The sequence below is a fragment of the Dermacentor variabilis genome, chromosome 4, assembly GCF_050947875.1.
Source record: "Dermacentor variabilis isolate Ectoservices chromosome 4, ASM5094787v1, whole genome shotgun sequence".
Lineage (NCBI taxonomy): Eukaryota > Metazoa > Arthropoda > Arachnida > Ixodida > Ixodidae > Dermacentor > Dermacentor variabilis.
The window spans coordinates 73315017-73341357 of NC_134571.1; the positions used below are offsets into that span (position 1 = coordinate 73315017).

The 26341-nt window shown below is 46.8% G+C and overlaps 1 protein-coding gene across 1 annotated transcript in view; it reads left to right on the forward strand.

Moving 5' to 3' along the window:
* Positions 1–795: 795 nt before the first annotated feature.
* Positions 796–26341, forward strand: part of LOC142578235 (cell adhesion molecule Dscam1-like) — a 98044-nt gene continuing 72498 nt past the window's right edge. Inside the window, exons 1-3 of the mRNA XM_075687636.1 lie at positions 796–862; positions 11595–11773; positions 12946–13102. Coding sequence (XP_075543751.1) covers positions 796–862; positions 11595–11773; positions 12946–13102 — 403 coding nt within the window. The remainder of the gene's footprint in view (positions 863–11594; positions 11774–12945; positions 13103–26341) is intronic.

Consider the following 26341-nt stretch of genomic DNA (forward strand, 5'->3'; position numbering starts at 1 on the left):
TTTTTCTCGGTTGCTTCGACGGCGTCTGAGTTTTCTCGCTTCGGAGACCGTGGCGATGTCGGTCGGAGCAGAACTGTCTGACTTAGTGGTACGTGGACGTTTTGCGAGTAGTACGGATAGACAGACGGAAATTGAGGTAGTGATGACAAAGATAATATGCATAGAGATAATATGCACGTGTACAATCCCCAGACATTTGTTCATCATTCTGGATAACCCGGCAATCTGCCAGACAATCTGGCAGCTTGTGCTAGAGGTCAGAGTCGATGCCGCGGTAACGCGGGAAAGCTCACCGTGACGGCTCAATGGCTAAGAATTTTGCTGTTTTTCATTAAAAACAAATAACTGCAAGCCTACATTCATGCCGACTTTCCCAAGGCACAGTTAAGAAATTGACGCTACTCCTTGCCCTACATTACACACGCACAATACCGGCACTGACACACAGGCATAACAAGTTTACAGATAAACATAAATGCAAAAAAAGAAAGAAAGCGCGACAGCGTCTCACATGCACATGTGGTTAGTAAAAGAAGTTGATGCCCACAACGCAATAAAAACACTAACATAGACCCACATATGAACGTCATGTTGATTAAGTAGTTCTGCAATTCATACACTGTACTTCACAGCTTACCCAGAGCGTTTTTAGTGTCAAATGGCTCAAATTCTACTTAAGTCATCACATTCGAGGAGTGGACGGCAACCGGCAGTCAGCCAGCTACTTTGCTTCCAGTTATACCAAAGTGAGCTCCATGTTATTTAAGCTGAGCTCCATGTTCGGACGATGAAGAGATGGCCAACGTCTTTGCGACCGTACCTCGTAGCAAGCTGGAATCAACAGAAATACTCACGTGTTCTGGTGAGTGTTCTGTTGAGCTATTGGCTCACGTGTTCCTGTTGAGTCAGAATATGTTACTATATAATATAGGTACCCAGTTGTAATTGAATTCGTTGGCAGCAGTGTATCGCCATTTTGTAGTACCCTTGCCTTTCGTCACTGGCTAGCATAAATGCATGCCTCAGTGAACTTATTTAACTCGCCCAGGCACTCCGCGTGCGTGCACTTGCTCACCGTTGCTTTCCCCCCCCCCCCCCCGCTCCTTCCCTCTATCTTATCTTTCTATTTCCGCGTGGAGCACGTATTTAGCCGCACGGCGAACAAGCCCCGGAGGTAGTTGAAGGGAGATTTTTCTATTCCCTCGTTCCCGTCCCCCAGAGCAGGGCAGCCAACAAGATGCATTTCTGCTTAGCACCCCTGCCTTCTCTCTTTATTCCCTCCTCCTCCTCCTCCTCCTCCTCCTCCATGCCTCTGCTATTCACGTGATCGGTCAATGGATGAGACCGATAAGGGGGAAAAATTACGACAGAACTCATCTCACAATCACTGTCGGTGGTGATGTGATTAACATTCGAGCAGTGTAGCGACACACCGTATTTGCGAAGTCACATTTGTTTAACATCTGTTGTGCGCATGCTGATCTGTTGCTTCCGCTTTATGCAACATACTTCGGTATCGTCCAACTTCGCTATGCCCGTGAGCATGGCGGCATGAAAACGACTGTATGACGTCGATGCAGTGAAGACGATAGAACGACAAAGGTCGTATGACGACGACGGCATGTCGACCATGAGATGAAAATTCTTAAATAATGACGACGACATAACGACGGCTTTGTGCGACGACTATATGAGGACTTTAGGATTACGACGAGTGTATGATGTCGATGGCGTGACGACCAAGGTATGACAACAACCGGATGACGCAGTTGACATGACGATGATTGTACCACAGTATGGCATGACGACAAAGGTATGACAAAGGATAAATGATAGTGACTGTCTGCCAACGACGATATGACGACTATGGCATTACAACGGTGGCATAGTCACCATTGAATGACGACAGCGTAATTACGATAGAATGACGAAGAAAAAATGACGCCGTTGGAGCTACGAAGTCGGTTTAGCGACGACGGCACGACGACAATGGGATGACGTTACTGAAGTGACGATGATGCTAAAGCGACACCGTGACGACGATGGCGTAACGATGACGGCACGACGAGAGTCTGATGACGGAGTTAGGAAGACGACAATGGAGTGACCACGACGGCATCACGACGATGGTATGACAACGAATAAATGTGGACAATTGTATGACGACGACGCAATGGCGACGTTGGCAAGACAACGGAATGATGACAATTAGGATGACGACGAGTCTATGACGACAATGGCGTGACGACGAGTGTATCAGGAATCCTGTATGACGACACGTCGTGACGGCGACATGACGAGAGCCGCATGGCAAAGCTGTAGTGGCGACGGTGGAACAGCCGCCAGAGCATCACGATGGGGATGTGACAACGAATGCATGATGTCTGTATAACGGCGATGGCGTGGCGACGATGGCATGATGACAATAGGGTGACGAAGCTGGAATGACGACAATGCAACAACCACAACGGCACCACTACACTTACCTATTGGCTCAAGCTGTTAGACAAATTAGGCCATTAGGTCAGCATAGAAGGCATGACCACGGCGCCATGACGAGCGGCAGCTGTAACGACGATGATGAAAAGACTACGGCGGCATCACGACCACAAGAACATACCTAGTGGCCCAGGCGGGTGCACAACTATCGTCAGTGGGTCGGCGTGAACGGACGGACGGACGGACGGACGACAGACAGACAGACAGACAGATAGATAGATAGATAGATAGATAGATAGATAGATAGATAGATAGATAGATAGATAGATAGATAGATAGATAGATAGATAGATAGATAGATAGATAGATAGGCTCCAAAAGGCCGAAGTGGGCAAGGAATGCTAATCGCATAAAAAAGTCTTACAAAATGTTGTCCCAGGCTGTCCACTACCGTTTTCTCTCATAGCCCTCATGTAAGCTTGCGACGTTAAGAAACATGGATACATAAATAAAACACAGGTATGATGGGGTGCCCTAGTGTTGAAGACCAAGCGCTATCCCTGTCACTTGAAGCTCCCGCAACATTTTCTTCTATATTGCCACAGGCGTTACATTCGCTTTCGCTACGTGCCTTCATTGTAACCTTTCTACTGTCATGCGACAATGCGGTGGCGATAGCAGATGACGCACAATTCTTGAACGTAATACTATACATTTCAGAAGGACAGACCCATCTTGCCGGCCGCGACGGTCGCATTTCGATGGGGGCGAAATGCAAGAACGCCCGTGTCCCGTGCAATGGGGGAACTTTCCCCACTACTGCGCGCATCGTAATAAAATCGCGGTTTTGGCACGTAAAAGCTCAGAACTCTTCTATCGTGTATCATCTTGTATAGGTGCGCTAATGTATTGTTACAACACGGCAAGTTCGGCGAGTTGGTGGTTGAACATGTTTCTGTGGGTGGGCAGCGCAACCCGGACGAAAGACAAGAGGTAGTACACGATACGTACACGATAGCACAGTCGTCGTGGTTGCTCGGTGGCTATGGTGTTGGGATGCTGAGCGCGAAGTCGCGGGATCGAATCCCAGTCACGGTGGCCGCATTTCGATGGGGGCGAAAATATCCGTGCACTTAGAGTTAGGTGCGCGTTAAAGAACCCCAGTTTGTGCAAATTATTCCCGAGCCACTCATGCGGCGTGCCTCATAATCAAATCGTAGTTTTGGCATCTAAATCCCCACAATTTATTTTTTAAATTATTATATCGAGTTCTAGAATTTACATCTTCCCCACGAGCGCATTTGGACGATTCGATGACGTAAGCATAAAATGGCCAGATGCAAGCGTGCGTCATTTCATTCAATGACCGCCGACTCGTTGCTATCGCACTTACTGAGCTGCATCTTCGTTTAAAGGGCACAAGATTGCACAATAAACAGCTTACACTTTACTCCGTCTCTGTCTGCATGCATACTTTTGCGCCGTTGCAGCCACGTGACAATAATCACGCAAAAAACACTTCTTCCTACATTCCCCCCCCCCCTCTCGCCCTGCCGTGGGGGCCGAATTCCAGTACACTAGGTCCGAGTTTGGGTACTGGTACATGTGTCAAAAGTCTCCCCATTTTCCGGCGCTGAGTTTATACGTTGTATAAACACTCGAAGAACGTGTGCGTTCTTCGTAGTCGCGCACGCCAGAAAGGTGGGACTGTTATCGCGGCTTCTCTCTCGCCGTCAACGTCGAGTGCAGGCCACCCACAGTCTCAATCTCCGTAGCGAGGTCTGGTGACTGCGTCCTGTTCCGCACAAAATACACAAGTTCCTATTTTTAGCTTACAGGACAAAACAGAACGTGGAAAGCAGTTGAGCAAAATAACAAAGCTGTACACGCCAGTAACAGAAATGGCAGATCGCGGAGTTAAAAGGGTTTGTCATTTCTTTCTTTTTGCCTTTCATTACGCGGAAGTGGGTCTATTTAGAAGGGGAAAAGAAAACACGTCTTTCGAGACACAGAGAGTTTAGGGAAGAGGAAATGCCGCCAGGAAGCTTGAGCAAAGCGATCTAGGAGTTATATTGCTTTTCTTCACGTGCAAGTAAAACGAAAGTATAGCTATAGTACAGTATATTGCCAGCGTAGCAAATTCCTCTAAAATAGTCTTGTCCCAGAGACGAAAAAGACAAACCAGAATGATTAAAAACCGAAACAAAACATCAGCTTCTCGACTCGGTGCCTGTTCACAAATGGATTCGTTTTTCGCCTGACGTACTTTCGCTGATTGTGCTATCAATCTGTTTCAGCGCCACAACATGCAAGGTGCTCTCGTTTATTTTTTTTTATGTTTTGCATTTCGTATAGGCTTCATTATGGAGTGCGGCATAGGGCTACGAAAGACACTTAGGACAATTTAGTGTGAGGGCCTACCCCTGTCTTGTTCACGCGTCGCCTTTGTCGGCGAAATTTTAATAGCCCCCTATTTCGCTCACAGGCTGTCGTTACCGCTACTCTTTTGCCGTTGATTCTTAATGTAGCAGGGATAACTGAACTTTCTTTGTCTGTTGTTTCGTTCGTGGTCTTTCTTTGATCGATAGCTCAATTACTCGGCGCCGTACATCTTCGAACAGATAAACATTGTCCACGCTGTATCTGTGCCACAGACCAAGCTTGGAAATCTGTTCGTAATAGGCATTTGTTACCGGGAGCCTGCTTTCGGTATAGTAACATGCAAAACGCCACGCTTTTGTGTTAACTACTCTTACGAACACTTCTAGGACAAAAAAACCTTTTTCTTTTTTATCGTGTATATGGGCCCGAAAAACGCTTCTTTTCAAATGTAAAAAAAAGAAGAAAAAATGTGGACGTTTTGCGTTTGCGCCGTTATCGCAAGTCCGGTGAGAATATAAAGTTGTCATATCATTTATGCAGCGTCACTTGCGCTATTCCCCTGTATCTGACATAACCTTGGCAAAAGCAACTCAGTGTTCCTAAGCATTAGTATTTGCATATATAAGAGGCAAGGTTACTATTAAAATAAAAGCGCTTTTGCTAGAGCTGTTCGTATGATCAAGAGCGCGTGAAGTGTGACGTTGAGTATAATATTAGCGAGGGTGACCGGCCTATGGCAAAAGGCTCTTACGAACGAAAAGCTTTGTGGATTTGGCACTAGGTTGTTTCGTACACAGCAACTTTGCGACAAACTGCGCTACTCATTAAAAATTCAGGGCCATTCCGCCCTGTGAATGTGGTTACCAGCGGAGCTGTAAACATCATGGTCAGAAAACTTGTGGTAGAGACTTTATGGTATTGCTCATTGTCACTTAGTAAGGACGGTCACAATGGCATTGTGGTCCCTGTGATATACACTGATCGGCGTATTCGAAACGGCAGACGCATTCTTTGATAATGTCAAATAAATGCACATACGCTGCTGGAAGGTCGGTTGTGCCGGATCGGTGCGGCATCGCACGGGATATGTCTGCAATACGAAACGCGTAAACCACTCCGTTTTCGATCCCAACATATCCTCATTGAAATTACGAACAACTCGCAACTAACCCACGCAAAGTGAGTAGCCATGTACCTTACGGAGCTACGAGCCATTGCATTTTTTGCTTGCTTACGGGGCTATGAGCCATTGCTTACAGGGGTAAGAGCGATTGATGATGACAGTTTTCGACAAGCTGTTCTGTAAGTTGTATGCGTGATTCGAAAGGATGTAAGCACTATTCACTTCCCTTTGCTGGGTGCTTGTAGCCTCTGCCTTACGGGGCTATGAGCCATTGCGATTTTTGCTTGATTACGGGGGTACGAGTGCTTGCGGGGTATGAGCAATCGATGATGATAGTTTTTGTGTGCGGACGCGAACATCTTATGGTACCCTAGCAATGCACAGCTCCACTATAAATGTATATTAAACGTGCTTCGTGATAGCGTGTCACTGCACGGTTTAAGAATTGCAGCTGTTCTGAGATGTTCGCGTTTCGCACCTCATGCAGCTCTTACAGAGCTTCGTGGCCGGCACGAACCATGCCGACGGAAATTAGACGTGTTCGCCTCGGGAGTGCAAGCACGCTGTGTCGCGAGATTCATTTAGGAGACGCCTTCTCTTAATCCTGAGAAATAGTACTAATTATGCGCCGACGGCGAACAGAGGGCGACACCGTGCTCGCAGATCTCGGTGACAGTGAGGGAGGGGGGGGGGATTAAGCCTAGCTCTTAGCGTAGTACCGTGATAGAAAACCGGAACCGGCAAGTTGGCGGCAAGCATTAAGCGGTTCTTAACAAAACGGCAGGCCGAGTACTTCCTACATCCGGGTTGAGCACAGGAACTGTAGAACGCGAGCCTTGTTATATCCCTTGTGACACCGTTGCTTGGTATGGTGGCGTACTCCTAAACAAACAAAGGCAACATGCATGTTTACACGAACTGTATGGGGAAAATGTGGATTTAACGGTTAAAAATGACTCCTAAGCTTTAGCGAGTAGGATAAAGAGAAGCTTATTAAGACGGTTCTTAGGAGCATCGCACGCGTAATGCGGAAGGTGCTGGTTCTGCTTCCACATGCAGCAAGTTCTCCTTGTGCACACGTTCATTTTCCCTTTCTATACTATTTCTACATTTTACTTATAGAGAGTTAATTTCTCATATACGCTTTTCCTGCGTTCATTGGCTGTTTCTTTCATGAGGCTGTAACTTCAGCTCGAGAGGCTTCCTGGTATGCTGCTAAAGACGATGGCAGGTTGAAGTAGATCGCGACAAGGCAGTGTTGTGTTTTGGCATCCTACAATATCAGTCAGGTGCGAAAACGCCGATACCTAAAGCCGGCTCTACTCTACAACTGCCTGTTTTGCTACGTTCACCTGTATAAGCCACCTAATACAATACATTAAAAGAGCGAAGAGAGCGCTATAACAATCTCTGCCATGATGACGCCCTTCGTAATAGTTCTTGCAGGAGCCGTACTGAATGGGAAAAGAGCACCTAGTATATTTTAAAGCTAGCGCTGGAGTACAGGGGCCAAACGTGGCAGCTTGGAGTGTAGGTGTAGGGCGAGCGGTTTCGGCCTGGTCTCTTGTTACCGCAACAACGTGCAGCCATGGTGTGCTTGCAAAGCGACGCTATTTCCTGCTAATCTAGCACTGTTCTTCGAAAACAACGTGCCCAGATGTTCCGGCTTTCACTTCTTTTTTTCTATTACATGAATGAACTAGCTTACGAGATTACGGGATTCATTTTCGTGCTTCATTCTGTTGCGTGGTGCCTGGTGTTCGTTCGTTGCCTGGTTTCAGGAGGGTGCTAAAAGAATTGGATGCATTTAATTTCCCACCCCCTCTTATACCCTCGCTATGGCGACAGTTCCTCTCGCTTTGAGCCCGCTGGACGTCGATGTAACCAGAGTGCACACTGACACGCAAGGGCACAATTCACCGTTTACTGCACCCCTGCTCACAGGCACATTAGAGTCAACGTAGTACATAACGTGGTTTATTGCGCATAATGCTTTCATGAGCGTTGCTCGCAATGGCAAAAGCAACAAATCTCGCAAGCCAGCCCACCCACCCAGTGGCACGCGCGCACACACGCTCACGCGTGAGCACAGGTCTTCGCATTGCGTTGCTCAATGTCATGGCGACATTGTCGTAAGCACGAAAGCACCTTCGGGAAAACTCTCCCAAAACCTCATCGAGGTTGCAGGAAGCCATCCTGGATTCAATTCACCCCACCCCGAAGAAAGAACGTAGCAGCGCGTGCTTTGGTCTTTGTGTAAGCATGGCGCACACCGGCTTCTCACACAGGTCTATACTGTACGTAGAAAGCGAACAATGCGATGAAAATTCGCTCGCTCAGCGGTGGAACACAGGCGCACATGCTTCGCTTGGCCGTATAGCAGCAAGTGCCGCGATGCCTTACTGTTCAAAGCGGCGTCGCTCCGGCAGGTAACACGGCCCGATTCGTTGAAGCTAATGAGATATTTTCTAGCCTTTGTTCGCCAAAGAGCCCAGGAGCAAAGGGCAGACTAGCGCGAGCCCTCGCTGCCTGTGTCGCCGCTCCCAAGTGGTCTTTGTTTTCCGCCGCTCGCTCCGAGGAAGCCGCTTTCGATGTAAATGGTTCGTTAAACCCCAATTGTGCAACATAGGTCCTTTTTTTCATTATTAATTTAATTTTTTTCTTGCTGCGCATCAACGATGCGCCGCGGCAAAACCGGAATGGCGGCGGTAAAGCAAGGTGGCTTCGAGTTGATACCTAGAACTCAAGATGGAATAATCGGAGTCTGTCCTATCAAGTCGAGCCTCTTTTGCGAATCCTTTCTAGCCGCAGACTGCTTTATTGACATGTCGGATTAGAGAGATACACGCTGATTCTTGCGGGTGTCGTGCGCCTTGTATGTGGCACAGCGTGATGGATCGGAGGAAAATGAGAGAGAAAGCAAGCGGAGCGGAGGTATAGCACTGTGGCACGTAGTAGTGCGCTACATTGTCTATATAGAGAGATCTACACACAACACGCTATGGAAAGGATAATTTGCGCTGTGAAGTTTTCTTATCTCTATTACTCAAGGATTGTAATTGTTCGAGTAGAGGTTAGTTCTGAAGACCGGAAAACTCTTGAGTTATGAGAGAAATAATGATTACCAAAAACAAAAAGAGGAAAACAAAGAACAAAACAACTTTTGTGCCACAGCAACCGCTGAACTGTGCTCCCGTTAACTGGGGCACCCCCACCTCGATTGACCTTGTAAAGCGAACAATCTGTTCATCCTTACTACTCTCGTTTCTTTTAGTTGTGCGATAGCTTGCCTATGGTATGGCCCTTGATAGCTTTCGCGCTTATGCCAGTTTAAATTGGTTGTAGGAGATCCTGAAGCAGCATGACAGTCTTTCCAGTTAGCAGCAAGTGTGTGGCATAATAGACTACTCATTATTCGTAAGTGCTCTTTGCCACTGGCTGGCATCCTTCGCTAATGATATATTCGGTATCACGAATGGCTGGAATTTTCTGTTACGAAGACGTTTAGCCTAAGAGGCTTTTGGGAATACGGGCCTTGGGTGTATTCTTCCAACTTCGCACTCCGAGTGAACAGTTAAATTTAGCGCCGGTCCTGTACTCTTCATCCTCCTTTCTTCTTAACGCCTTGTTTCTTCGCTAACATTAACATTAATTCCTTACAGGGTAACCTTGCCTCCAATAGTTGATTGACCCGATCGGCCTACTTGGCAAAATGCATGTGAACGCGGTCGGAATGAGGGGCCGTATGATCTTTCCGTTCGTAAGTGCTCATTGCCATTGGCTGGTCAGCCTCGTTAATTATATGTCTAGCATCATGGTTGGCTGGAGTTAGCTATTGCGCTAGAATTGTTCGTAAGAGCTTATTTCAGCCAATCAGGATGCTAGACATATAAATAGAAATGACGGCCAGCAAACGCTGATCGAAGAGCATTTACGAACAGAAAATTTGTGAATTTAGCCAAAGGGCCAACAAAAGGGCATTCACAAAAAGTGCTTACGCTAAAACTGTGCGTAAGAGCAGGTTCCAGCAAATCATGATGCGGGAATATTATTAGCACCATGGCGAGCAGCACTTACGAACAAAACGCTTTGGGAATTCCACCGCAGGATCATAAGAATTACTTCATTCATAGAACATAATAGCTTACGATAGAGAAATATTTGGGCCAATAGCCCGTGGGCTATGAACAGTTCAGTGCAAATTTATTGATTAGATTGGAGTAACCAGGAAAAGTGCATAAAATATATCATGATTATAACACTTCACTTTTCATCAGCAAACAGTCGTTGTTACTTTCAGATAAGTAGTACTTTATTTTTAAAGAATATCGGAAAGACAAGTACACTTCAACACTTATGACTATAAATAGGAAGTAAATTGAAGGCAGACAGCATGCAGAAAGACAGCATTTGAGAGAACTTTCGGGTTACAAATATAAAATTCTTTTCTTATTATCTGAAGATCGATTGCGAGTTGTTCTTTTATGGGTCGGCCCTTCGACGGGGGAGGAGGGCTTTCACGCCAGCAAACTGAATCGGTTGTTTGCCATCGGAATTGGAACAAGTGGAAAGGTCTGGTCGGTCTGGACCCACCTAACTTCTTATACTCGACCCACCCGAGTCTACTTCATGGAAACGTAGCTTAATTGAAACACAGTATAACATAGGCTGCTAGAAACGGGCATTCTTTGGACGACACATCTGTTTTACGAAGCTGTCGCCTATCTTGTGCCAGCAAGACTTAGTGAGGGAAGAATTCGTACGCTTGTCGGGGAATCTGGTTTTTCAATTGTTTTGAATGGCCTGGGAACTAGCTTAATCGCTGCTTCTTTGACCACGTGAACGGCAGTAGTTAACTTGCGGCTAACGGAATGTGGCCCGACTACTTGCCATGGTACTGTCACCAGAGCCCCATTAGTTCCTGCTATTACGGGCTAGAGCTCTCCAAATAAGGAGTTATCGTAGCAGCAATGAGTGTGCTTTATCTGCTTACATGCCTGTTTTGTGCGCAAGTCAGTTTGAGCAAGTCAGCAGAATACGTGCTCAAGTCAGCAGCATACACGCGCAAGGCAGCTTAATAGCATGCAGTCTGTAAAATTGCCCATTGAATGTTCTCTCATTTGTACTTGACGCGGTCTCCTCTCTGCCTCTGCGAATTCTCCTTCGGTGAACACGCAGTAGTTTCAGTGTTGCGTTCCGCCCTCTGTATGCTGGAGTAATTATCAGAAGATAACCTGAATACAAAGGGGCCGAAACTCATAGCGAGAACCGCAAAAGTAATGAGAATACTTCACGAAATTGTAAAGCTAGGGAGATAGAGAGATAGAGAGAGGAGATATGAAAGGTGCGAGAGAAAACACGGGGAGATTAACCGGAAGATAAACATACTGTTTACTACCCTACCCACATAGAGGGGTAAAGAGATAGAGAAAGATAGAAATTAAAGCGTATAGAAAAGCTCGTACACGAACGAAAGTTTGAATGCCGAACGTTTAAGAATAACCACGGAGCAAAATTTGCTCGGGCCAGGCCATTGCATGTTCACCGCAAGATTACACGCCGGTATACATGAAACGTGCGTTTAACTAATGAATCTTTTTGTTGCACGAGCAATCGAATGGTCAGCTGATTGTGCTTTCTTTGCACGCAGGCTGTGCACTTAGTGCAGTTCAACGCGGGGAGGATGGAAGCGGGCCCCGACTGGTGTTGGAACCACAGAGCGTGGTGCGCTTTTCGAGCGAGACGGGTGCCGTGCTGCCATGTGCGGCGGAGGGACGTCCCGCTCCCGCTATCACGTGGGAGATGACTGACGGGAGCCCGGCCAACGACGTGAGCACGGGTCACGGCATGGAGAGTTCACTACGGGTCCTTAATTAAGGCCTTACCTAAATGGAGCGTTTTTCTACGCGTCGATCACGAGTGGCGTAACTCGGTATCAGGGGACCACTGAGAGAGCTCTGGCTTTGTGGCAGCTGGTGCTAACCGCGTTGTATTTACCGTGACCCAAAACAGACCTTGTAAACAACTAAGTGCCACTCATAGGATGCTAATGCACGGCATACGGCGATGCGACGCCTCCCTGACGCATAAAAAAAAGAAAGACGTAAAATAAAAAGGTGTCGCAAAGTGGCTGTTGCAAATCAGACTTACAATGTCTTGTTAACATGATCACTCCTGCCACGCAGCGTTCATGTTAACAAGAGCACTGCGTAACTTCGTAGCCGACCTGAAAACACCAGGTGCACATTATTTTACAACTGAAGTGCTGATAAACAAGATGATCGTAAGAGCCTTGCAACAGAGTTCACGAAAGATGTCCGAAGGTTAAATCTAAGGAGGAGGCGAATTAAGGAGTTAAAAGGTCGCTTTGTTATTATTATTATTATTATTTGTTCGGCACACTGAAGAACAACGCTAAATCAGTTAAGACTGGCGCAGTATATTTTCTAAACACAATTTTCATCCGTGTGACAGAAAAGTGTTGAATATTTCCGGAAAAAATTGCCTCTCCTTTTTTGTCGTCGCCGTCTCTCGCTGAAACCTCTGCGATGGTATGTCACTGCGACGAATGGTCACGAACTTCTAAGCAATTTCTCCTATTGGCGCTGTTTTCTTTAGCGCAGCAAAAGTCCTCGAAACTTGCTGATTTGAACCTTTGGTTTCTTTACCTGTCCTTCCTCTCAACGAAATTAACTTATTAACTAGACCAGAGTCGACGCTGTAACTGTCCATGACGTCCCGACAAACTGACGCAGGTACATCAGGCCGCCTTCGCCGCCACTCTTTTCTTTCTGCGCGTTTTCTGGCTTTTCGATGCTCCTTTCTGAGCAATATATATATTTTTTGCTGTCGCACAAGGGTAATTTGCTAATAAAAACTATAGCTTAATTGAAATCTCCCTGTATGACTGCTCATTATTCCATCTTTAATGTTATTTTATACCTGGCGCCTCTTTTACGCTGCGCCCATGCTATGTTTGTAACAACGTCATGACGCTGCAGATTCCCGGCGTCAGAGAGACCCGTCCGGACGGTTCGCTCGTGCTGCGCTCTTTCGGCCCTTCGCTGTTCAGGCCAGAGATTCACTCGGCCACGTACCGTTGCGTGGCCTCCAACGCCCTGGGTCTGGTCAAAAGCCGCTTCGTCCGCGTCCGAGCAGGTGGGTGCACATAAGTCCAATCGCTTGTGTCACAATTTAGAGCTACGAGAGCGGCCGCGCCCTTTACGGTCGTCTCTCGCCAAAACGATTTAAGACGGTGTATAGATGTTCTCTCGAATTCGTGCAGGCAGCTTTGCCTTCTTGCGCAGGCTTGTCCGTTTTGGCTTTTAAAAGTCTATATGTATACTGTTATGACGAATGTAGTCTACAAGTATATATTTCCTTCGGTAAATTGTGGCACGCTGAGTCCTGAACCGGCTGTTTGCTTTCCTGACTTCGGTGCACAAAAAGTAAGACCATAACTCTACCGGATATGGGTAGGTAATCTATTGACTGTCCAGAAAAAAAAAGAGAAGCACACGCCGACCGCAGTTTAAGCAGCTCGCACGCTTCGGAGGCGAGAGTTATGACGTTTTTACCTTTGCAACAGATTGTGCGGCCTCCGTCTCCCCTGTCTAGCAGTCTCGCGGGAACCAGTCGAAGGCGGTCCCTTGAGGATATGCTGGCAGGCTAGCCGATTTTAATTGATCGACATGATTGACTTGACAGCATGTATGACCAGCCAGTGGCAAATGGCACTTCCAAATGAATCGCTGCGGCTACTTTAATCGCGAGAGAGAAACGCAAACGCAAGCTTCAGTGACTTGCAAACATGGCTGTGAAGCTTTCTATAATCAGCGGCGTCTCTGCTAAAGCGCACAGACGAACGCAAAAATTAGTGCGCCGTCAGTGGGCTCTGTGCAAAAGGGGGCAGAAGCTGTACATCAGTTCATGCTAGTAGCATACTCGCAAATACGAACCGCCGTAACGTAACGCACGTACCACGTAACGCACGTAACGCCAGCTACACAAATGGGCAATAATAGCAAAAAATGTGGCATCCGCACTTCTTCGTCACGTCGCTTGCTTCACCCCGCAGGATCTACACGCTTGTGCACTCCCACATCTCTTCGTATACGCTATAGCTACGCGTAAAATAAGTCACCAGTTGAAAACCTAGCGTGTGTCCCGTCGTACTCTTTTTACTCGTCTGCTTGAAACAATGTTTAGCCTAAAAAATTTACTGCTGGAGTGAGTGCTAGAATTCTAGGCCTAGAAATATTCGTGCCTTGCCACTAGATAAGCCTTTTTCTTTAAATTTTTTATTGACCGTATATGCAAGATGTCGGTGCGTGTGAGACGTGGCGCCCGCTGTTTCTCTTAATTCATAGATGAGCGCAGCTGCAATAGAAAATTCTTAGTGTTTTACGTCTACAGGCGTGCCATGTTTCTTTCTACGTCACCCATTCCTGTATAGTTCTGTATAAGAAAAAAAAAGAAGAAAGAAACAACCATCTCATATTTTCAGTCTTACGTATATATATAGATATTTTCGCATACTTATGCCCTAAACAGAGTAGAAGCAACATGTAACGCTTACTTCCGTTGATGTTTCGTCTATTTCTCACGAAATAACAATCAGAACATTAACATCTCTGCGCTGTGGTGTCTGTGTATTAGATGCCAGCGCGATAAGGCAAAATAGGCGCAGCTTCATAACGGTTGCCGTCAAGAGAGTGCGATTTTGCTTTTCAACCTCCGCAAGGCAAATACCTCGCACACGCCGATGGAAACTCTGAAGCTTGGACTTCGTTCTTATATATTAGCACCAGTCTCGGGCAGTTTAGCGTTCGTTCTGCGTAAACTCGAGTTTGGTGTTTACATTCGCGTCTACATCGAAGCGTGTCAGGGCGGATTGGTGGTGCCTCATATACGAAAGCCTGTTTGATTGATGGGCGCCGACACTTGCGCGTTCTCTCTCTCTCTCTCTCTTTCTCTCTCTCACGAGTTCCTGATCGAGAAATAGATTTTTAAATTGCGCGGTTGCCGGGAACGTGGAAAGATTAAGCAAGTGAAGGCGGCCTCTAGAATGTCACGCCAAGCCACTTCTTGGAGTGCTGCTCTGGTTTATTGACTGCTGAGCTGTTGGAGGAAACTGCAAAATATGCGATGGAATAGGAGGAAGCGAAGAAACGAGGGAAGAACACGGTTTTTGTAGTTGTGCCAAAATGTAGTAGAGTTACGGATGCAGAAACTTCAAGTTACCTCCCTCCGCGCAATCTCTCCTACTCCTTTCTTTTCTTCTATAAAGCCTTAGACCATCTTTGTGCCTAAAAAACGAAAAAGAACTTGCAGGAATATATTTTTCGGCCCGTGCGCAAGGACGCTTCGGGTACTGCTTGAATGGCATAAATTTTCGCCCTTATCCATCCAACTTTTGTGAACAAAGTGTAGAAAGCAATAAAGAAAATGTGCAGCGTTTCAATCTGTGAAACTTCACCATTGCAATGCGAGAATATAAAAATGGAAATATGCAAAAGAAAACTATCCGAAAAGGAGGTAAAAAAATAAGAACACAAAAGCTTGCCACCCTTTTTAGCAGAAAATTTGATCAATCACGTACACCAGGATGAAAGAGCCCTGCAATCTGCGCTCTTCACAGCTTTAAAGGTCAGCGACACGAACAAATTCACTTCCCTTCTGTCTCTCATTGCTATTCAGTAAAATTTTTATTCCTTTTCGTTAGTTCACTAAAGAAGCTGGACGTTTAGTTTCTTTTATTACGTCTTCAGCAAATAGGTTAGTTCGTGACGTTTCATTGATTATAGGGCCGTATTCACAGAAACGTGCGCCAAAGCAGAGGAGCACTTCAGCGCTACAAGTTCGGAAAATTAAACGAAGAAAAAAAAACAATAAAGAAATGCAGCTAGAAATTAATGAAGAAAGCATAATGTTGCAAGCGTGCTTGTTTGGAGAAACAGGATAACCATTTCCATTTCAAACAGGATAGAAAAAAAAGTGCAAATCAAACACACGTGATGGAATCTACGTGAAGCAAACCTTTCGTGAAGTGGTCATATAAATATACTGAAGCAGAGTTTGTGTACGGGCTAGTTGGCATTCCATTTAAATGCTTAGCAACTAACGAAAATTCATACAATTTTGTTTACTTTAATCTTATGCAACGTGTAATCTCTCGCAATGTTTATGTTTATCCACGAGAAAGTTCACAACTTCATTCTCCTACAATTTTTACGTTCATCCCCTACACCGCTCACAAGCTATGCCGAAGTGCTAACCCCAAATCAGGCGGATGCACAATGTGAGGCGCATACGCAGCGACGTCACAAGAACGAAGGCGATGTATGGTCCTTGTATGATGCCAGTGCAGGGTAGGGAACCGGATACTCGTCTGTTTGGCCTCCCTGCTTTTCTTCTTCCTGCTTTATCTCTCTCTCTCTCTTGCCAAGGGAAGAATGGTGATGACAGGAGCATGCGCACAAAAGTGCCACAAGAGTCAAACGACGCTTTAAGAAATCTGTACACCTCTTGTGCCACAGTGGCACAAACTCATTCTGCAGGGTTGTCCAAACATGGGTATATGCCCAGTCTCACATACCAAATGGATAAATAAAAAAAAAGAAAGTGAATCAAAGAATGTGTTAAATATAAAGCACCCCTATTCAACTGTACGGTGTGTTTTAGAGATAACAGCAAGGTTCAGTTTCTGTGTGGGTGTTTCGCTGTCTTTCTGTCTGTGGATATTTCTTCTTTTGTTGCGCAGAACACAGGTGCGCTTACTTGCCCTACATCATCACGCAGCATAGACGGTTCTTATAGGTCTGTTCACTGGTACTTTAATTCAGCGCACATATAACCTTCGGATATATTATCCACAAATATATGCGTCGAGATAGGGAACGATCCAGCAGGCAGCAGCCGAGCCAAACCCAGGAAGTCAGGCAAAAGAAATCATCGCGTTAATAAGTAAGCGCAAGCCACGTTTACCGACACGGGACTTTGTGAACTCGGCCCAAACAGCAGATGTTGAATAAAGAAGACTTGACGAAAGACAAGTCCTTTTGTCAAACTATTCTGGTCCAACTGAGGCGTGCATCCTTTGTTGCGCCCAACCCTCCGGAAAGAACAGGTCCATTTTAGCTTTCTGGCCCCTTGCTTTGTACGCGATGGTTATCTACCATCCCGGCGCCAGATAACATTATTATTTCCTGCCTTAGTACACAAAGATGTCACTCGAAATACACAGCGTTAGTTCCCTTCTGTCCGGCGCGGTCAAGACGGACAGTTGCCAGCAGAATGATTTTCGCGATGCTTTGCTTACGTGGCATCTAGTGAACAATCTGGGCAGGCTGTCTGCGGATGAGCGCACAAGGGCAAACAGAGGACACGGATGAAGCCAGTGGACATGAGAAGCGCTAACGTTTAGACCGAGTGGACATCTGGGGCTGGCGGCCTAGCCGACCCTGTGAAATGATCATGTTATTTTAAATTCGGCGTCCAAACTAGCACACTTATGGGCACATGGTCTTTCTGAAGTAACTGCTCCTTACTTTTTTCAAGCGAAGCTTGTACTGCCTCACAAGTGGCGTTGTCGTGATCACGCAAAATAACTCAGTTGCTCCCAGAGCAGAGCAGCTGCGAAAAAGGGTGGTTTGATCAGTTGACCTGATGAGTCAATCAGAACCAATCAGAACCGTTTCGCTTCCGCCGGGGAGGGAATAGGCAGGAAAGGGTTTCGCGCGCGCTGCGCCAGCTTCGTTTCCGTTCAGTTCAGTCTCGGAAAACGGATGGGACGACCACGCGTTGTGCGTTCCCCCGAGGAACGGGCAGCCTTCGACGAGCGGCGGCGAGAACTCGCCCGTGAAAGGGCTCGCCGCCGGCGACCCGAACCAGCCATTAGAGCCGCCCGAGCCCAGGCAATCCTACGGCAACGAGAAGAATATCCCAAGCTGAGGGAGCGGGAGGCCGAAGCAATCCGGCACCTTTACCGGTGGGTTACTTAGCCATGACGATTGTCAGGTGCACGCTGGACAAGCTATGCTTATCCCCGTTTTCCGATAGGGGAAGGGTTGGTGATTTCTTCTTTCTTCTTTTTTCTTTCTCTGTTGTGCTTATGCATTCTTCAATATGTCTTATCAACAGGGCCAAAGCCCCGTGCTCCTTGTACGTTGCCTGTGGAATGCACGGTACAAGCATTGCAGAGAGAGACAGAGATGGAGAGAGGGTGACGTCATTTCAGCTACCTGAATGAAGCTGATGGCAGTGCTGACACTTGTGTTCATGAATGCATCACCACTCGAGGTTGTTCTACGACTCCACCGACAGGAGGGACATGCTTTGCCCCGTGACCGTCCTAGACACCGCGCTCCGGCGCTACCTATTGCGCTTCCTACTCTAATCCCTTTCGAAACAACCCTCAATACCAGTGCCTTCCTGCGGACGCTGAAGGCTTTCCAAATTACAGCTCACGAATTGCGAGGAGCGCTCCTGAAGCGAAGTTTATAGAGGCAGCCGTGCTCTCCACGTGATATCGATGAGGGAACAGTCGTAAGACCATCGACCGCAGGTCGAGTGTCTTATCTTGCTCGAATCAAGAGTGGCCGCTCTGACACTGCAGGTATTTTACTAAACGAATAAGATCCTTTTGGGATGCACTGTGTTCACGGCGCTACCGCGCTGCGAGTTTGTCCTTTGTTTTGGGGCCAGTGAACATAGTACAGAACACATTTTGAAATACAGTCTAATATAGGTATGTTTGCTCGTAAGCACTGCGATGTGATATAACGGCCAGGCTAACATGTGAGGGAGAAGATAGGGTCTTTTCTGCTTTCTTTCTATTCACGTTTCTTGTACGCACGCGTGCTAAGATGTAGCCACTGAAGCCACTAGCACACGGCCAGCAAAAAAGTGAACAGTAGCGAAAAACGCGCTTAATTATGCAAGAAAACATATCTCGGTCGAAAGAAATATTCGGAAAAGAAGAACGAAGTGCACGCTTCCCTGTAATAAATCTGGCCAGTTCGTTTTGCATTGTGCACACTAGTTCACTGCCTTCAGCTGCCGTATTCGCGCGCTTGCCTTTCTGTATATGCGCGCGCTATGAAGACCAGAAAGTTTATGTATTGACCCTTACGCGTGCATGTCGTTGTTTTGTGCAAAGCCGGTGTGTTTTTATACCGCCCTGCTGTGCACATTGTAGGTGCACTGCAAGAGCCTTTGTATGTAGCTTGCGATTTTGTCAGGCAAAGCTGTTTGCTATTCGTCTAGGCTCTGTACAGGGCTCGACTCGGCCGGATAACGCGCCTTTCTTAGGATCAGCAACAAAACGTCTTTGCAAGCCAACAAACCCAAGTCCACGCGAGCAACAAAGAAAAAAAAGAAGGAAAGACAGAGAGAAAGAAAAGGAACGTTATGGCTGGGTCAAACGCTTTACCGCGACCCGGGACCAGAATGGACCAAGCGGGCCTGTTTTCTCGCTTTTATTTTCTTGATCACGCTTACTGCCTTTACCTTTTCATCGCTGTTGCCTTTCGAGGCAGAAGTGGCTCGGCGCACGAAGCTTTTCATACGGAAAAACGAGAGTGGGTGCACATTTCCGATCAATGATTTCCGGCATGTCACTTTCAGCGCGCACCGATTTGCTCAGCCGTCAAGAGGGGTTGTAGCTGAAGAAAAGAAGTTCGTGGATGCACCTTCCGTCAGCGTTATTTTCACTTCACGTCCTTTGATTTGATGCGATGGAAGCATGAGCTCCGTGACATCAGAGAGTTCGTGTTGTGATCGATACATGCGTGGCTTCAGGGATCACACTCGCTGGTTTTGCCCAACCATGGAGGTAACCACACACTACTATAGTTTCGTGAAAAATTACTGAAGAAAAAACAGGAGCAAGAGTTTGCATAAACCGGCATGAGAACGGTGGGCATACCATAGCCCCGTTAACTTGTCCAAACTTAAATTTTCTAACTTCGAACCGTGTAACATTTTTCCTTTTCTTGTTGAAATCATTTTTTTCTTGTTGCTTATACTATCAAGGTTACCGAAAATAGCGTTATCAGAGGGAGCGGTTTCTGCCCAAGCATTATCGGCATCTCGGCGCACGCATACATTAAAGAGTTGTTAATTACTATGTGCACGCTCAACTTCTTCCGTGAAACAAGTATGCTCTGAATATTACGTAAGTGAGTACTGTAAGCAAACGTGGGCAGAGTATAGAATAATTCTGTAAAGTGCTCCAATGTGCGCCTTCAGCGAGACCCTACCAAGTGAAATAACAGCACATGTGCCACCAGTGATACAACTACTGAGCTGTACGTACAATTACAGGACAGTTTGACTGCTGTCTAACGGCATCACGGGAAGGCGTAATTTTGCTTTATTTTCTTTTCATTCGTTTTCTCATTTTGCCCCACTTTAACGAATGTCTAGTAGCATCATTTTAATAACACAATACCTGTGCCCTCCTGGTCGTGACGTAACGCAAGTGGCTGGGCTGTCAAAAACAATCAAACAGTGACGCCGAAAGCGATCCGTCGCACATGTTGCGTTTATGCTTACACTGCTCAACCCTAGGCGAGGGAAACAAGTTATGTGTTCCGCACTGCCTTACTCATGCATTCAGCAGGTTAGGAATCAGTACGCGACAGTTGATGCCCGCAAGCCGTCAAAGTTATGATCCCACTTTTAGCAAAAGCAAAGCGTGGCAAACAGATGACAGACAGACAGATGAGGAAATTGCACTGTATATCTCCGCTATACACAGTTCGTTATGCCGCACCAAACAGGCGGAAGTATTTGCCCTCGTAAGGTCACACTCCCTTTCACTTTCTGTGCCCTCCTATTGCGTATTTCTCGCTGTATTTACGCTGTATTTTCGAAACGCTGTACTCGCCAACCTGTGCCAACGCGCTACTGATATGGCGTATCCGGCTCAGTCGCCGCGCAACGTGGATGTATACGCGTTGGCCAACCGCAGAAACAAGCTGCAGCTTCTGCGAGCTCACGCACAGGCGTTCGCAAATGCGAGAGATCAGCATCGGATGCTCATCAAGCTTTCTGTTTGCGCCGTCGAAGTGCGCTAACTCCCTCATCTACGCATTACTTTCTTTCCTTTTTTCTCCCCTCTGGTCGCGATTGCATCTATCTTCGCCTCAACTGCGATGCAGCGCTCTCGCGCCAGTTTCTGGGAGGAACCACCCGAGCAAGTCAACAACAAACGCAGCGTATAGGGAGCTTCTCCGATACAGGAACAGCGCTTCGCTCGCGTGTCATCGCAAGAAGCAACAACAAACTCGCAAAGCTATAGGCAAGCAGCGCGCCGCTCGTCGAGCATTATTCTAACCGAGCAAGAGGCAACATTTGTCGCAGGTCGCCCGTTGCGTTAATATCCGTAATCAGAGCGAGGCGACGACGGCTCGTCCCCCGTGCCTGAACTTTCCTTTCGCTGGAGAATGATGCCCGCTGCCGGCCTCGTCGCCTCTATACAGTAAACGTCAGCAAGCAGGACGGCGCCAGCGTGGCGGTGTGTGAGAACGGTATATATGAAACCGGCGGGCGAGACGACAGACAAGCAGTGGCTCGTTTGCACCCCCAACTACCCGTGCAGCTTCCCTATCCCTCCCCTTTCTCCTCGGCCTGCTCCGCTCCATCTCTTAACGCTCCTTTGCTCATTCCCACCCCGACCGATTTTCCCTGTCCACTTGTCGCGCAGAAAGGGGCGGTGTTCGTTGCACCGCCCCTTTCACCTTCGGCGGTTCCGTATGAGAGAGAAAAAAAAAAAGAAAAAGAAGAAGGAAAAAAGGAAAAAAAAAAAGAAGCACCAGAGCCGATGGCAACCGGCTTCGAAGAGGCAATATACGTTCTGGGCGCCAGAATCCTTTTGTGATGGAATAGCCTTTCTTGGGCGGGAACTATGAATAATAAAAGAAAGAGAGCCACAAATTACAGGAGTGTCGGAAAAAGCTGCCGGGCAATGTTACATGATTTTTCGGTCTACATTTCCCCGACTCCGTGCGGAAACTGGTTTCTCGTTCATCTTTAGATTGTCGTAGTGACGAGTAAGCGATAAGGGAAGGCACGCAAGAAAAGGTAGGAGAAGTCACGTGCTCTTTTGACCTTTAAGCGCGAGCTTGTACACTGATTAAGTAGTTTGTCAGTACACTCTACGAACATCAATCTGGTCGGCCTGTATCCGACATGCTGTGACATGACGTTGTAAGCAATAATAAATTTAATCATAGCCCTACCACCACTTTTATCTACTCAGCTAGTGCACAATCTTTGCTACTAAGGCGCGCGAGGCTGAAACCTGGTGGTTGAGGCGATATTGTAACATGGAAGTAGGATCATTACTCTAACACGTAAAATGGTGCTGGTAGTGGTGGTGGTGGTGGTGGTGGTGGTGGTGAGTTGCAGCAACAGGCGGGTTTAGCCTGGCGATCAAGATCGGCAATGGCTCCACCCGAGCGTCTCTTATAGTATCACTGCGATGTTTTACCACATGTCCATCAAATCAGTCTCTCTTGAGAATGTCGTAAGGAGACGCGAAGTTTCTTTGCGGGCTATAACCGATCCTTCGAGTAACACAAGCTGTTGAAGGCACACATGCGGAAGGTCCCTTTCTTGCAGATTTTCCAGGAGAGCGTCGCTTTCATCTTGGAATTTCGGGCACGACCACAGGAAGTGTTTGATGTCTCCTGTCTCATCGCATTTTCTACAGTTCGGGAAATTGACGCGCTCCGTCTTAAATAACCATGGTGGTGTACTAGCAGGTCTTGTCCTTATTCGATATAGAAGTGACGCTTCCTTTCGATGAAATCTCTTGGTTACGCAGGGCATATGTGGTGGAATCCAAAGTGACCCAAAGTGATCTCTAATGTCAGATTTCTTAACTAGGTTACTGTTTGGGGCGTTGACTTTGGGAGGATGATGGAGCGCCGTGTATGCAAGACCATCAGCTTTTTTGTTGCCACCTATACCAATTCGGGAGGGAATCCACTGAAACTTTACTGTAAAGCCTTTGTTGCCAAGTTCTTTCACGAGGGCTAGGGATTTTCGCGGGAACTTGATGGAATGTAGACCATAGTAGAGGTGTTCCAACACGGCCTTTGAGTCCGTAAAGAGAGCCAGGTTCTGTGGAGGCAATATTTTTAGTTTGCGAAGAGCAGCAGCTATTGCCGCGCCTTCCACAACTGTCGACGAAGTTATACAATCCAGACGAAGAGAGTACCCATATATCAGAGAGGGAATATAGAATGCAACTGGGCAGCAATCTTCGTCTACATCGACAGAGTCATTTGTGTATGCTTGGAGGTGATTAACGCTTTCAGTCACAGTGTCTCTATATGAAGAAGTGACTTTCTTTGTTGGCTTTTTCAAGAAGCGAAAGAGTCACGCTGCACACTGGTGCGGTGAATATTCGAGACAGACTGTGGGGATGCGCGACTCTCGCGCGTCCCCTGATATGTTTTTCCCGCATAGCGCATCTCCTGTAATCCGGCTTCGCCGCGTGGCTTGGCGCCCGCGGTGGTCGGAGTGGTTGAGGTGCAGTACGAGAGATGGCGCGAGTGTTGCGTTGCTAACGCCGCCGACAGGCGGGGTTACTTGGGCGCCGAAAGACAAGGCGCTTGCTCTCTTTGGTTCGGGACAGCAAGCAGTGCGGACGTGCCGTGCCGCGCGTGCGCCGATCCGTGCTTCTGCGAGACCGTTTCGCGTGGCCGCCTTCTAACGCGCCACCATTGGCGTGACCGTACACGCGAACGACCAGGCGTTGAGATCCAGCATGGGGCGAACATATTCGCTCGCTATCCGGTCGCGGTGAGTCGGACTTCTAGATCTGTCGCGCGCCCATCGGCATGTTTTGTGGATAACAACTCGGCTAGCAGGCATTGATCTATGAAAGCTGCACTAAATGCCCTTGTGATTGTTCGTACTACTGTGTTGTTCCTTTGTCCCAAGAGCATGGGTGAGAGAAGCCCACAACACATAGACGCAATGGACGCCATCTGATATGAAACGGCGAAACACTACTGAAGAAAACATGTTTAAAGACGGACGACTCCAAGTTTCACGGAAGCTCTGGTTTTTCGCTGTTGAAATTTCTCTTTTACAGCAGCCTCAATCATTCAGAAGAATTAAAAACCCTGTTTTATGTAAGCGCTACCTTTAGATAAAGAACAGTTACTCAATATTTATGGTTCCATTACTCAATAGTTTTGACCCTGCTTTCATCCGCGTCTCCATTCGGAGACAGCGTGACTCCCTCAATCTCTTTTTACCACGCCGGCGACGTGAACATTTAAATCTACGAACATTTTTTGGACTTCTTGGGCAATCTAGTTAACCGTCGAAGAATTAAACTGTGTTTTGCAGTATTCCTTTTAGTTTTGAGTGGTGGCAATATTAAAATGTGGTACAAATCGCGGTACTTACTGTATCATCGTGAAAACGGTAAACGCTCACATTTCCGGACCGTCAAACGAACGAAGTCGGTCTGGCAATTATGTCGCGTCCTCGAATGGTTGTCCGGATATGCGTGACTCCTAGTTTCATGCCATATCAATAGAATTTCGTTCGGGTGAAGCTTATCGGCCCGCATAAGCAGTACGGACTGTTGTTTTAGTATTTGGGAATTTTTGCCTGCGCTGCAATTTAGCATTGTTTCTTTTAATGTCATTCCTGAATAGCTCACTTTGAGTCACCGTCCTTGCTCTAAACTAGATGCTCTTGTGTGAGGTAGGATGCGGAGGATCACTGGCCCCAGCAAGTCCAGTCACCGTTTCCGTAGCGGTGCAAGTACGAGAAGTGTGTGGCGAAAACCAGGGCCACTGTCGGAAACGTGATGTTTTCCTGTGCATCGCCGCTGAGAAGGACTGTTTCTTCGAATATGACAGCCTGTGAACCCGTTGATGCACCACTCGCACAACTTTGAATAGATAATTACCCTCCTTTCAGTAAACTGGCAAAGCGGCAAACTAGCAAACTGGAATTATTTGAAAACTTTTCAAATAATTCTACCAACGCTAACAAATGCTAAGCTCGCAATATGCAAACCCTCAACCCTCTACACCTGTGCTAACCCGCGTACGTGGATGTCTGCTCGTGTACAGACCGAGGACAGGGTGGAGGACAGCCATGGCGAAGCAGCGATGAACTCTCATCAGCTGACACTGTAAAGAAAAAGAAAAGAAAAATAAGAATAAATAAGAGAAAAAGTAGGAGGAGTGCAAAATTAGCTGCTCCCGGTTTTCCGCCAAGGCTGACTAATAATCGACAGTGAACTAATGAAGTTAACCCACTAATAAACCCACTAATAACCCTCACTAATAACCCACTAAGAAACGACAGTGAACAGTTCTTGGAAAACTCTATTTCGTTGTGACCGCGCCACGCGGAAAGGCGGTGGTGTATCATACAAGTATCTAACATATTTCCGTCTAAACGGATTCAAGTTTGTAGTGAACCTGAGACAGTTTGACCCCTTGTTGAAGTTAAAAAGCAAAAAGTAAGTATCGGAGCTTGTTATCTCCCAACTACATTTTCCTCCAGCTTCGTAAAAGAATTACATGATGTCACCAACATGGTTTTGTTGCAATACTCCATGCTGCCTTTGTTCCTGCTCGGTGATTTTAATATCCGTAATCTCACATGGGACTGGGATTCACCCAGCACAAATCCATCGTCGATGCTTGCGAAAGAGCCTCTTGACATGTGTAATGTTTTTTTTTACTTTTCACAACTTGTCAAAGAACCCACCAGGACGACAATTTCTTCCGCCTATACCCTTGATTTATTACTCACCACTTGTCCTGATCTTACTTTCGTTACAGCGTTACTGCCGGGTATGAGCGATCATTCTATCTTAATGTTCGAAATCAAGTTATCGCAGCCTAAGTACAAAAACAAAAGCAAAATTATTTGTGATTTCAAACATGCAAACTTTGACACAATCAGTAGAGAATTGCGTGCGTTTATTGGTACTTTTCTGACCGACTTTGAAAGTCGTAGCGTTGAAAACAACTAGAATTTGTTTATGAATGAAGTTAGAGCCTTACTTGAAAAATATGTACCCGCTCGCTTGATAATTTCAAACAAATCGGCGCCGTCGTACAACAGCCTCATAAAACGTCTATCAAACAAAAACAAGCGTGTCTACAGATCAGCGAAACGTTGTTCTTGTGGCTATCATTGGAATGCGCATAAACTGGCTTCTCATGAATATGTATCTGCGCTCCGTTGCAAAAACCGCACTTTTTGGAAAGCACTCTTCCATCCGTGCTCGCTACCGACACTAAAAAGTTCTGGCGCGTCATAAACCCAAGAGACGACAACGCTATAAGCCTTGTGAATAATGCGGGAGACCATATAGCTTCTGAACAGTGCGCATCTGTCGTTAACAAC